Genomic DNA, 12730 nt, shown 5'->3' on the forward strand with positions numbered 1-12730 from the left:
GTTAAGAGAACAGTAGAGGTAAGCAGTAATTCCAGTGCAGTGATGGCTGAACAAACACTGAGCACATACTTGAAGTAGGAGGTATGAAAATGATTGCTGTGAGGCTGTGGCCCTTCAGAAGTACGCAGTCTAGCACCTGGGTGGCTCAGTTGGTGAAGCGTCTGCCTTCAGCTTAGGTCTTGATCCCAGGGTCCTGGGATTGAGCCCCATGCCGGGCTCTCTGCTCAGTGGGGAGTCTGCTTCTCCTCCCCCTCCCACTGTGTACTTGCTCTCTCTCTCAAATAAATAAATCTTAAAAAAAAAAAAAAAGGCCTTTCACAGTCTAGTGAGGGAGACCATGACACAAAGCAATATATTAAATACTGTGTTTTAAATTTAGAGGGTATGTTCAGAGTGCCCAAAAGATGGGCAGTTAGCCCAACATGGGGGAGTTCCAGAAAAGCTCCATGAAGGATGACAACTAGCCAAGTCTTGCAGGGTCTGTAGGTCAGAGCAGAAGCACAGGATATTCCAGGCAGAAAAGACAGTATGGCATGAACTACAAACAACTCACCGTCGCAAGAAAATGGATCATGTTGTGGGGGGTGGAGTGAGGAATTGAGAAAGGTAGCCAGGGAGCTGGCAAAGCCTGTTAACAAACCTAGACTTTATTCTGCCGGTGTAGGGACTGCTGAAGGGTTTGCCCTTCAGTGATAAGCTCCCACTCTACCAACACAGTGAATAGTGAATTTCCAGCAGACAAGAGTGGAGGTGTGAAGATGACCAGAAGGGCCTTACCTGCGGCAAGGCCGTGCAATGAAAGACCTGAACTCGAGAGAGAGTTTTAGGAAGGAAAAGAAATGAGCAGGGCTAAGTGAATGCATGATTTAGGTAGAGGAAGGAGTCTTAAATTTCTGGCTTAGTGGGTAATAGTGTCAGCAGCTGAAACAACACACAAGGGGGAAGACAGCTCATTCAAATGCTTATAGAGCATCTGGTAATCGACAGTTGGATAAAGGACTCAAGCCCAGAGAAGAGACCAGGGCTGGATGCAGGTGGGAATGAAAGCCTCTGGAGTGCATCATTTCTGAAAACTTGGGTTTTTAAAGTCAAGTATGGGTCAAAGAGGACCCTGGCAAACAAAGTTTAAAGGCTGAGCAAGGGAGATAGAGCCATGGAAAACCAAAAAAAGGAATGGCCAGAGATGTATTTACTGGATTTGATCATTTAAGATGTAGTGGTGAGCATTCTGCAAGGTGTAGGGGTAGAATCTGGATTTGAGTGGATTAAAGAGCGAATAGGAAGTGAGGAATTAAAGGCTGAAAGCGTTAGATTATTTTTTCAAGAAGCTTGACTAGGAAAGAAGGAGAAGTGTGATGTTAGGGATACATAAAAGATCAGTGGAGTAGGCCTCTGGCCTTGTTTTTAGACTAGCAGAAACTTTGGCATGTTTATGGGCTCAAGGGAAAGAGCCACAAGAAAGCAGGAAGTTGAGGACATAGGGGAGAAGAGGGAAGAGGTCAGGCTCTTCTTGGGTGCTCCCTCTGCTGTGAATGCTGCACAGTCACATCACACATCTGTCCCATGGGTCTGGCCGGGAGTGCGACCATAAAGGAGCATCAAAAGCTAGTGTGTCACTGGTGGCTTAAGCAGATCTAATGGGCCCTGATCCTCGGACTCCAATCCGATTTTTTTGGTGCTGCTTTTCTGTAGAAATAGAAGTCTGCCACCCAAAATGGAGCTGGGCCATTTATTCACTGACCATTCCCAAAGAGGTGATACAATTATGCTTCCAATTGATTAATAAGCAGTGAAGCGATGGTGATGGAATCAGGCTGCTAGCGAAGCCTGGTGTCAACTGTGTGCACTGCCACGGACACTCTGGTTGGCATCACCAGCAGCAGGGTGACTCCTGAGGCTCTGTGTTCCCTCCCCCAGATTGATGAAAGCCTCAGCTCAGATATCACCTCCTAAGAGAGGCCTTCAGGGACCACCCTATCTAAAATAATGCCCCTGCTGTACTCCCTCACTACCCCCCTCCCTACTTTACTGTTCCTCATTGTATTTATCACTACTTCCCTGGATTTTTTGTCTTAGGGGAAGTGTTTATTTTAATTTGCTAATTTTCTACCCACTAGAATGTAAACTCTTTGAGAATAGACTGCCTGGCTTGCCCACTGCTGTGGCAACTGGCACATTACAACTAGCATGTAACAGATACTCAATTTCTCAATGAATGCATAAACAAATAATTTTACAACAGTGGGATGGTACTATGCAGTCTATTTTACTTTTATTTACTTATTTTTTAAAGTTTGTCTGTTTGTTTGTTTATTTATTTATTTATTCAGTAAGTAAGTAAGTAAGTAAGTAATCATTACACCCACCATGGGGCTTGAACTCATTACCCGAAGATCGAGAGTCACTGGCTCTTTGAGGCACCCATGCGACCCTTATATAATTTTAATACCTATGGAATAATCGCCGCGTCAAAACTTTTAAACAAATGTAAGAACGTTCAGAGAATAAATAAAAACCAGTTCCTTTCATGTGTCAATGATTAGTATTTAGGGAAAGACAAGAACGAGGTTCTGGCGCTGACAGCCTTTGCCTCTGGCCCTAGATGGGTGGACCGCGCGCCCGAGGGAGCAGTGCCATCAGGAGCCTCTAGGGGCCGCTATAGCCAGCGGCGTCCGGCTGCGCCGCTCTGTGCATCCCCTGCGCTGAGCGGAGAGGAAACCGGGTCGGAGGGCGCGGCGCAGTGCATCCTGGGTCGGCGTAGCCATGGCGGCTCGTGTCCTTTCCGCTTGTGTCCGCCGACTGCCCGCGGCCTTTGCGCCGCTGCCCCGGGTCCCCACGCTGGCCGCGGCCCGGCAGCTCAGCATCACCCTGTGCCCTGCGGGGGCCCGGACGAGGCCTGCGGCTCCACAGCTAGCCTCGGTGCTCGCGCAGGTGACTCGCTGTGACTTTGCTGGGGCTTGGCAGGGGTCAGGGATCGGGGTGGGGGGGGAGGGGCCGGGCAGCAGGGTCACGCCAGCCGCGGCAGGGGTGCCCGGGAGACATCTGGCTCTCCGCCCATCCCACTCCTTCGCGGTGCTTGGTTGACCCCTGCTGGGAACCTAGGTGACCTAGTGCTTACCTGCTGGAGCTCAGACCTTCCAGTCAAACACCCCTGGGTTCGAATGCTGGCTGCCACTTTCCGAAACTTTGGTCAAGTCTCGTGACCTTGCTACTCTGGCTGAACGGCAAAGCTGGGGTACTAATCTCTACTTCGTGGGGGTGCAGCGAGGTTTTGAGAGCACCTAGTTGGGGTGCTTGGTAAACTCTCAAATATTGGTCCCCGTTAGTCGTAGTGATAACGGCAAATACCGTGATAGTTTTTTAGGGGAAAACTGATGACTGGGTGCAAAAAGGAAGCCACACTGGCCTACAACCTTCTCCAGAGCAGTCTGCACCCAGGATTTCTCCCTGTATTGCCTTTGCCTGTTTACAGGCCTCCTGAAAGCAAAGATAGGAAAAAAATAGTATCTAGCTTTTCTGTCCGAGAAAACCTTTGTGAGGCAGAAATTCTCGTTAGGGCAGTGATTTTCAACGCTAGTTGCACATTCAAATCGCCTGAGCATCTTAAAAGAGGGGAAGAATCCCTTGCCCACCTGTTTTGATTTATTTCTCTGAGATGAGGCTCTGGCATGGGTTTTCATTTAAGTTCCCCAGGTGACTAAAGGGTTCAGCCAAGATCAAGAACTCCTACCTTAAGGTAGAATAGACTGTCAAGGCCAATTTGAGAAACCCCCCAAACCTGTGAACTTAATATAATAGTGGTTTCAGTATTGAATATATGTTAGAATAAAACATAAGGATGCCCAGGCCAAATCAGTCATTATTTCTAGAATTGGGGTCTTGCTGTTTTTAGAAGTCACCAAGTGATTCTTTTGTGTGACTAGGATTGAGATTTACTGACAATGCGATGGATTAATTCATAGGGCACTGGCCCTGTTGCCTGAATCAAAAGGTTAACAGTGTCACCCTGAAGTTAAGAGTTAAAAGGGCGTTATATAGAGTTGCCGAGTGTTTTGTTCCTGATCCTGGACCGCTTTCCACAGTAGGCTGAAATGCAAAGTGATTGTCCTTATTCAAAGAGCACTGATTCTCAGACTTGATTGTTACAGATTCCTTGGGTTAAAATACAGATTCTGAGAAGGGGTCTGGGAGGCTTTATTTCCAATGGGCTCCCAGAAGATTCTGCTGCTGGTGGTCCTTGGACCATGCCTTGAATAGCAGGGTACTCAGAGATGTTCCCACTACCTCTGCTTGGTTCATATACAGCAGAAGAACCATTTTATTTATATTTACAAAGTGGTTTTGACTAAGTGTTCCCATTTAACCACCTTATATCTTTTGCTGATTGAAGAGAGAGTAAACACTTGTTCATTCAAAGAAACTGAGGGACGGCTATGTGCCAGACCTTACTCTAGGTGTTGAAGGGTACAGAGAGACATATAAAGGAAAGGCACTAGGTAATATCTCATTGGACACTGCAGCCTCATGTTAAACTTGCCAGCTCATTCCTTGCTGCTGTGTTCCCAAGGCTGTTTGACACTGTTTGTCTTGGTTCGTTCTTTCCCTCTACTTCCCTGTTCCTGTCCTTTGGCACTTTCCAGTCCTTAAATGTTGGTAAGTTCCAAAGATCTCTCACCACACTCTCTTCCTTGTCTGTGTCTTCGCTCTTGGTTTCTGCTATTGCCTGTTTCCCAGTTACCCCAAACTTCCACCTCCAGCCCTTGCTCATTTCATCTGGACTATTGCTCACTCCACCCATTCTGTTCCATTAGATTTTTTCTTCTCAGATCCATCCACTTTGCTGACTCCAGGGCAACTAGTTCTTCATTTATATTCCAACCCTTTCCTCTCCCAAAAGGAGCTAAAGCAGTTCTGAATATAAAAATATGAGACATGGGGCGCCTGGGTGGCACAGCGGTTGGGCGTCTGCCTTCGGCTCAGGGCGTGATCCCGGCGTTATGGGATCGAGCCCCACATCAGGCTCCTCCGCTATGAGCCTGCTTCTTCCTCTCCCACTCCCCTGCTTGTGTTCCCTCTCTCGCTGGCTGTCTCTATCTCTGTCGAATAAATAAATAAAATCTTAAAAAAAAAAAATGAGACAGTGTAAAATAGAAGGTAAGAAAAACAAGGGTAGTGGCCTAGAATGGAACCTGGAAGTTTTGTACTTGACCCAGCAGGCCCCAGATCTGAACTGTCTCGAAGCAAGAGCGCAAAGAGGACTTCCAAAGAGTTCTGTGGGGCATGGTACCCAGATGAAGGCAAAACGCTTGTGTAGAGAGAGCTCGGCTATTTTGTCTGTTCGGGTGTCTACACCTCTGGGCCCTGCCTCTTGAGCCTCAGAGCCTGTGTCCCACCTTAACCTTCAGTCTCCAGCAACATGAACTCATTTCTTCCCACACAGACCCACTACACTCCTATGCCTCATTTTCTTGGCCTGGCCTTCCCTCCTTGAATATCCTTGTCCTTCCAGGGCTAACTCCAAGTTTGGTATCTCTTTCTTCCATGCCTGTCAAGGACTGAATGACAGCTCTTGTTCAGGAAGCAGCTTACAAATACCTCTGTCATGGCTCTTGCCACTTTTTTTTTTTTTTAAAGATTTTATTTGAGAGACTGAGCGAGCATGAGTAGGGGGAGGGGCACAGGGAGAGGGAGATGTAGACTTTCCACTGAGCAGGGAGCCCAACTCAGGGCTCAATCCCAGGACCCTGAGATGATGATCTGAGCTAAAGGCAAACACTAACTGACTGAGCCAGGCGCCCTTCTTGCCACATTTTTATTACAACTTAAATAATCTATTTGGCTTGATCTTTTCCATTAGAGGTAGTGGTTATGTTTTATTTATTTTTGTAGTTCTAAGCCACAGCACAATGCTTGGCACAGGGGGTAGAGCTCGCAGGCTGCTGAGACAGTCCTGTGTACGAAGACAAGACAGCCACTGTGAGGACAGGTATGTGTACAGCACAGAAGAGGGACCCACCCAGCGCCCCTGGTGAGCACGGTCTCAAAGGCAGCAGTTTCTCACACAATCAGGGCAGGAGCATGTGCAGAGGGCAGGAGAGCCTGGCACTCCTGCGACTGACCCTCAGGGTGCCTGTGGAATGGAGAGACCTGAGTTGAGGTAAAGACGTAGGCATGTGAAGGGCGCTGAGGAATGTGGATGTTCTGTTTAGGCTGCAGGGAGTGAACATGAAACAAGGTTTGTTGAATAAGTGAGATCTTGCCTCCCAATCAGCCAGGCTGGGTGGCCCAGTAAACATGATGGTGAGAGGGTGGGAAGAGTGGAGGTGGGCTCTCAGGTCTCTGGCCAGAGCGCCAGGTGGTGGACAAGGAATAGAGGTCTGTGAGCAGGCGTTTTGGAAGTCACATAAGGAATTTATTTCCAAACTGACATCAAGATGTCTGCTACCAGGGTGGAGCTGTCCAGGGGACAGCTGGTAGAGCTGGCCTTTAAAGCTGTCTCCTGAGCTTTAAACTGAGCTTTCTCCGTTTCCCTTAGTCAGAGATGTACCTGAGTGGAGACAGATGCATTTCGATGGATGAACTAGGTTATTGGTTTCTACTAGTCGAGAGGGTAGTCACTCTTTTCCTGTACATAGTGCCTTCTCTGTTGGCTGTGGGAAGTGACTTGTGTCACATAGAATTGTTAAGTGTAGATCTTGGGGAAAAACACCAGAAACATTGTTGACTGTCGGGGACCCTGCTGAGCTGCTTGCCTCTTCTGTGCCGCCTCTTTTTTTTTTTTTTTTTTTTTTTTAACCGCTGAGATCCAGGAGGAAGGAGGCAGTAAGACCCTCCCCAGAGGCCAAGCTGGGAGGCCTGGCTCGGGATACCTCTCTCTGTCTCTGTTTCCTGTCTGTAAAATAGGACTGATGACAGAACTAGAAGAGGTGATGGTCTGTAAAGTGCCCAGCGCAGCGCCGTAGTCTGACTGATAAGAAGTCCATCAAGACACCAGAAGGGGAGGCTTGAGAGGGAAGGGGTAGGATCAGGTGCTTTGGGGGCACACTACCGCCAGAGTCTCAGATCCCAATCCTCCTAGACGGCCCTCAGTAGCACTCACTGTGGATGTGCCTGTCAGTGTTCTGAGCCCTTTACATTCCCTCAGTGACGCCTCATGGCGGTGCTGTGAGCTTTGTACGGTTGCTTGTCCCCATTTTACAAATAAGGAAACTGTGACATTGGAAGGGTAAGTAACTCGCCCAGGGCCACACAGCTGGCAAGAAAGCTAGTGCCGGGGTACAGATGTAGGCAGTCTTACTCCAGAGTCTGGGCTGTCACCCACTAGACCTGCCTGCCCTGTGCTGAGCCCACTGTAGCCCCCCGCTTTGGATTGGCCTGTGCTCTCCAGGTGGAGACCCCTTTAATTTCACCACGTGGTGCCCACTGGCCCAAGCGCGGGCACTTGCTGGTGCGGCTGGGGACAGTGCTGACCCCTAGTGGGCCCCTTGGGTTGTGTACCATGCACCCTCCCCAGCCTCATCCTTCCTCTTGGGCTCTGCAGCGAAGCTCCCATGTTCTCTCTTTCTCCTTAGCAGTAATCCCCCCCCCCGCCGCATACCACTTCTTGATGTGGCAGACAAGGCCTCTGTCAGAATCTTCCCCTCAAACTTCTGTCACCACCACTTAACTCATTGCTCCTCCCTCCGTCTCTTCCCCTTCTGCTTCATTTTATTTGTGGCGTGGAGACTTCTAGTGATTGTGGACAAGTAGGCCTGGAGATGTTCCCATAGCAGAGTTCTCCTTAACCCACACTGCAGGTGGAAAGGACGCTATATACATTGTGACAAAAAAGAACAAGTGCTCTTAAACTCTGGAAGCACCTTGAAATACCTTCAGGATATCCATGAATCTCTTCATCTAATCTCTTTATAGCTCAGTAATTAAACCTGATTTCAGTACCTTGATTTTTTTTTTTGCAAGATAAATATTTCTTATACAGAGGTGTGTACAGGTTTGGTTCATTTGGCAGTGTTTTTTATCATGATTTTCATAGACCTTTGTCGGTCTCAAGGACCTGAGCCCCAACACGCAAAGCCACTTTCTATGGGGAGATGCTATAAGAACTCCAGCTTAACTTACTTAAGAATTTGAAATTTAACATCAACTTTAGAAGGTAAACAAACAAACCAGTTCAGATTGGGGACTTCCACAGTGAGCAGAACTGTCAGACAGCTGTTTTGTTTCCTCTTGTTCTGCATTGTACCTTCCATGGCACTAAGCCTGCTGAGCTGTAAGTTGGAGCTCCTTCCATATTTGGCAAAAGAATCCATCCAACACCCTAATTCCTAGTTGATTATCAAGTAGGCTAGTATCACAGACATTGGAGACACTACTCCCATCATGGCAAAAATCAGAAAGGCTCATGGTTTTGCTGGTGGCAATAAGACAAGTGTACCCTGAAGAGAAACAGATTGGACCAGGAGGACTGCTGGGCTCCCTTGTCTGGGGTTTGGTAACTGGCTCGTTTGTCCTGGCTGAAGTCAGGGGCCATATTAGACCTTCCCATGTGCAGTCCTCCAGGGAACTCTTTCTGAGTGGGCTCTCTTGACTCAGGTGTGCCGATTAAAGGTGACAGAGCCTTACAGTAGCCAGGTGCTGCAGAAGGTGCCACAGGACACACACATCTGCAGACCCTGCACGATTTTCGAGGCAGCCGGTCTCCTGGGAGCCAGACAAGTGGCCAGAGCCGCAGTGCTGAACGCAGGAGCCAGGGGAGCCAGTCCTGGCTCTGAGGGGATGAGAGGCCCATTTTTATGCTGCTGGACTGCTAGGGCTTCTGAAAATACCCAGTGTTGTGACTCTGGGCAACCTAATGGCCACAGTCAGAATCCGAGGAGGTGGTTCTCGGAAGCGCTGAAAGCTCTGAAAGGTTATCTGTAAGCTAGTGCGTTGACCTAGAGGCGTGTTTTGTTCAACGGCTCTTCCTTCCTGCCCTTTTCTAGGTTCCACTTACACAGCTGTGCCGCCAGTATAGTGACGCACCCCCTCTGACATTAGAGGGGATCAAGGACCGTGTTCTTTATGTCTTGAAACTTTATGACAAGATTGACCCAGAAAAGGTAATTGATGTGGCTTAATGTTTTTTCTTTAAATGAGTATTTAATCAATGGTACGGAATTCAGAGGGTCCAAAAGGATATTCAGTAAAAAGTCTCCCTGACTCCTGGCCACCCAGTTCCCCTTCTGGGAGGCAGCCAGTGGAACCAGCTTCTCGAGTATCTTTCCAGAGGTACCAATACATATGCAAGGAGGTGTACTCACATATGTACGTATATGTATATTTTATGTACTATGTGACCTTTAGCTCCTACCCTTTTATTTATTTTTAAAGATTAGAGAGAGAGAGAGTGCACAAGCGGGGCAGAGGGAGAGGGAGAAGCAGACTCCCTGCTGAGCAGGGAGGACCCTAGGATCATGACCTGAGCTTAAGGCAAATGTTTGACTGACTGAGCCCTGAGGTGCCCACTCTCCTACCCTTTTTAAAAACCACAAGTAGTAGAGTACTGTAAACATTGTTCTGTACCTTGCTGCTTTAACTAAACCACTGGCATTTTTCTCATAGTGGTGCATAAACAGATTCCTTCTTTAATAATTGAATCTGCCCTATAGGTAGGTTAGTGGGGTGTTTATTATTGAGGTCTAAATGACATATGACATTAGTTTCAGGTGTACAACATAATGATACTTGTATAATACCGTGAGTTGAAAAAAAAGGGGGGGTGCACCTGGGTGGCTTAGTCTGTTAAGTGTCCAACTCTTCATTTTAGCTCAGGTCATGATCTCAAGAGTTGTGAGATCAAGCCCCATGTCTGGCTCAGCGCTAGGTGTGCATCCTCCTTAAGATTCTCTCCTCCATCCGCCCCAAAATTGTGAATTGATCGCAGTAAGTCTAGTTAACATCTGTCAGCACACATAACTACAGAAACTTTTTCTAATGATGATTTTTAAGATTATTCTCCTAGTCAATTCCAGGTATGCAATGTAGTGTTAATTAGTATAGTTACCACATTGTACATTATATCCCCAGGATAGTTTTCCCAAGCAGTGATCAAAGATCTTAATAAAATATATAAAGTAAAATCCATCATTAGTTGTGTGTGTATTGTTAACCATTTCAAAACAAGCTTGAGTAAGTTTACATATAAAGCACACCAAGTATATGCTGGCACAGGTTAAACATAAAATGCTGGTTATCACCCTTCATATTTAAAATATGTCCTCTTTATATTAAGCATATTCTATGTAATGATTGACAGTGTACTTCTCTGTTATCTTGGGAAGCAAATACTGTTATGGACTGAGTTTTGTGTTTGGCATTCCTTTCTTGCAGCTCTCGGTAAATTCCCACTTTATGAAAGACCTGGGCTTAGACAGTTTGGACCAAGTGGAAATTATCATGGCCATGGAGGATGAATTTGGTAACAGGCTAAGTCTGGGGTCTGCACAGTGCGATTCTTGATTTAGGTGGAAGAAATGCTGGGGGTCACAACTGGGATTTGAATCAAATATATAAATAGAAATAGCACCCCTGCCCCCATGTGCTTACTGTCAGGTGAAGTCAACACTAGGGATGGTGCACTCACCTAGAACGCACTTGGCGTGGGGCCAGGAGAGTGCCCGGTGTGGTGCTGAGGGCTGAGTGACCAGAAAAGGCCTGGGGGAGGATGGGATTTGGATGTTCTGGGCGGGGGCTCCAAGATGGAGGCAGAATCTCACCTGTGGAGAAGCTGAGCACACCGGAGCACCCCGAATGGCCGTGCCCAGAGAAGTAACTGGGTGTGCCTGGGACACACGCACACGCACGGTTCCCTGCCATGCCTCCCATGCACACTGCTAGGTTATGCTTGCTTCTCAGACAGTTGTGCACAGGAGACCTTTTAAGGGTCCATGGCTCAGTTTTTGGGTAAGTTGCCTGAAGGAAAGCCAAGGGGCTTCTGTGCTATCACTAGACAGATGAATGTGGTCATGAAAATGTTCTGGAATTAGATGATGGTGATGGTTACACAACCTGTGAATGCACTAAAAACCACTGAATTTTATACTTTAAATGGGTGAATTTTCTATCCTATGAATTACAGCTTTGAGAAAAAGAACCAGCTGTTATACCTAATATGATATAACTGTTGTCTAGAACATAACTGTTGTCTAGAACATAAGCCCATAACTTAATAAATGGGATTCAGGGTTGCTGGAAAATTCTGATGTACTTGTGGGTGGTAAGGAAGCGTGAGAGGTGTTTAATTTTAAAGGATTTGTTTTTTCCACACTCATGCATTGTACATTTTTACTTTTAGGGTTTGAAATTCCTGATACAGATGCAGAGAAGTTAATGTGTCCACAAGAAATTGTAGATTACATTGCAGATAAGAAGGATGTATATGAATAAAATATCAGGTAAATAATCTGACTTACAGAATAATGTCCTCCCATAGAATTAACCTGTCTGTAGTTCTTCAGTAAAGTAAGACTCGGGAAGAAATGCAGACATTGAAAATGCCTGACAGATTTTCACTGGTTATAAAACACAGGTCCTCTCTGGTTATCTGCCACTCAGAGGGGGCCGGCCTTAGTGACCATCTTTACCCTTGAGACAGGTCATGAACAGTTCATTCTTAGCTAGGTCTTCCTTGATTGTCAGCCATCCTCATAAAAGCAGTCTTGTACAAAACACTGAGCAGGGTAACCCAAAAGCGGAGACCTCTACCGCCCTCGGTTTCACACCCAAAGCCAGCCCAGCCTGCTGTCCCGGAAGCTGAGATGGCCTGACTCTTAATCAGGCAGGAGAGGCCTCCTGGGTTAAAAAGCTGTACTCTAGAGTCAGCACACTTTATTCTCAGCTCTGTCAGGGTCTGTAAGTCTGGTGATCTTGGGCAGGCCGCCTAGCCTTTAAGCCTGTTTCCTCAGTTGTAAAATGGGGATAATGATACTACCTGAGGCTTGCCTGAAGGTAAAATTCCGTAGTGTATGCAAATTACTTAATGCAGTGCATGGTAAAGAAACCTATCGATTCAACATTAGCTATTGTTTTGCAGGCTCCAGTATGATCAAGTGGTTGACTTTTTTAAAATAAACATTGTATTAAGTATCTGTAATTTTGATTACCCTGAATTGATCACCTCAGAGTCATTGAAAGTCAGTGCACCAAAAAGAAACACTGAACTAACTTTGTCTTTGCCAGATCCCCTTTTTTCACTGGAAGAAGAGTCGGAAGATGCTGACAAGTGTCTGGAAGTGAGGACGTGTTTTGGCATTATTGTTGCCTATGAGAGAGTAATTCTGTTTAGACTTGTATTTAAATTGTCTGTTTTTTCCTTTGAAAATAAATCTATAAAGCCAAGATTTTTCTCCGTCTTCAGTTTTTCAGTGCCTATAAAGAGCTTGTTTAGATTGACTTTGCTTAGTATTTTATTAAGTAGGCTCCCGCTGGGCGTGTAGCCCAGCATAGAACTTGAACTCATGATCCCGAGATCAAGACCTGAGCCATGATCAAGAGTCAGATGCTTAACCAACTGAGCCACCCAGGTGCCCGAGTCTTTTTTTTTTTTTTTTTTAAGATTTTATTTATTTATCTGACAGAGATAGAGACAGCCAGCGAGAGAGGGAACACAAGCAGGGGGAGTGGGAGAGGAAGAAGCAGCCTCACAGTGGAGGAGCCTGATGTGGGGCTCGATCCCACAACGCCGGGATCACGC

The 12730-nt window shown here is 46.7% G+C and overlaps 1 protein-coding gene across 1 annotated transcript; it reads left to right on the forward strand.

Annotated features, from left to right (window-relative positions):
- The first annotated feature begins 2722 nt into the window (after positions 1-2722).
- On the forward strand, positions 2723-12375 carry NDUFAB1 (NADH:ubiquinone oxidoreductase subunit AB1). Its single transcript, XM_011233993.3, has 5 exons — positions 2723-2931; positions 8982-9098; positions 10369-10456; positions 11333-11432; positions 12217-12375. The coding sequence occupies exons 1-4, from the start codon at positions 2764-2766 to the stop codon at positions 11422-11424; spliced, it is 465 nt and encodes a 154-aa protein (XP_011232295.2). The 5' UTR covers positions 2723-2763; the 3' UTR covers positions 11425-11432; positions 12217-12375.
- The last annotated feature ends 355 nt before the right edge of the window (positions 12376-12730 follow it).

Source organism: Ailuropoda melanoleuca, chromosome 10, assembly GCF_002007445.2.
Source record: "Ailuropoda melanoleuca isolate Jingjing chromosome 10, ASM200744v2, whole genome shotgun sequence".
NCBI lineage: Eukaryota > Metazoa > Chordata > Mammalia > Carnivora > Ursidae > Ailuropoda > Ailuropoda melanoleuca.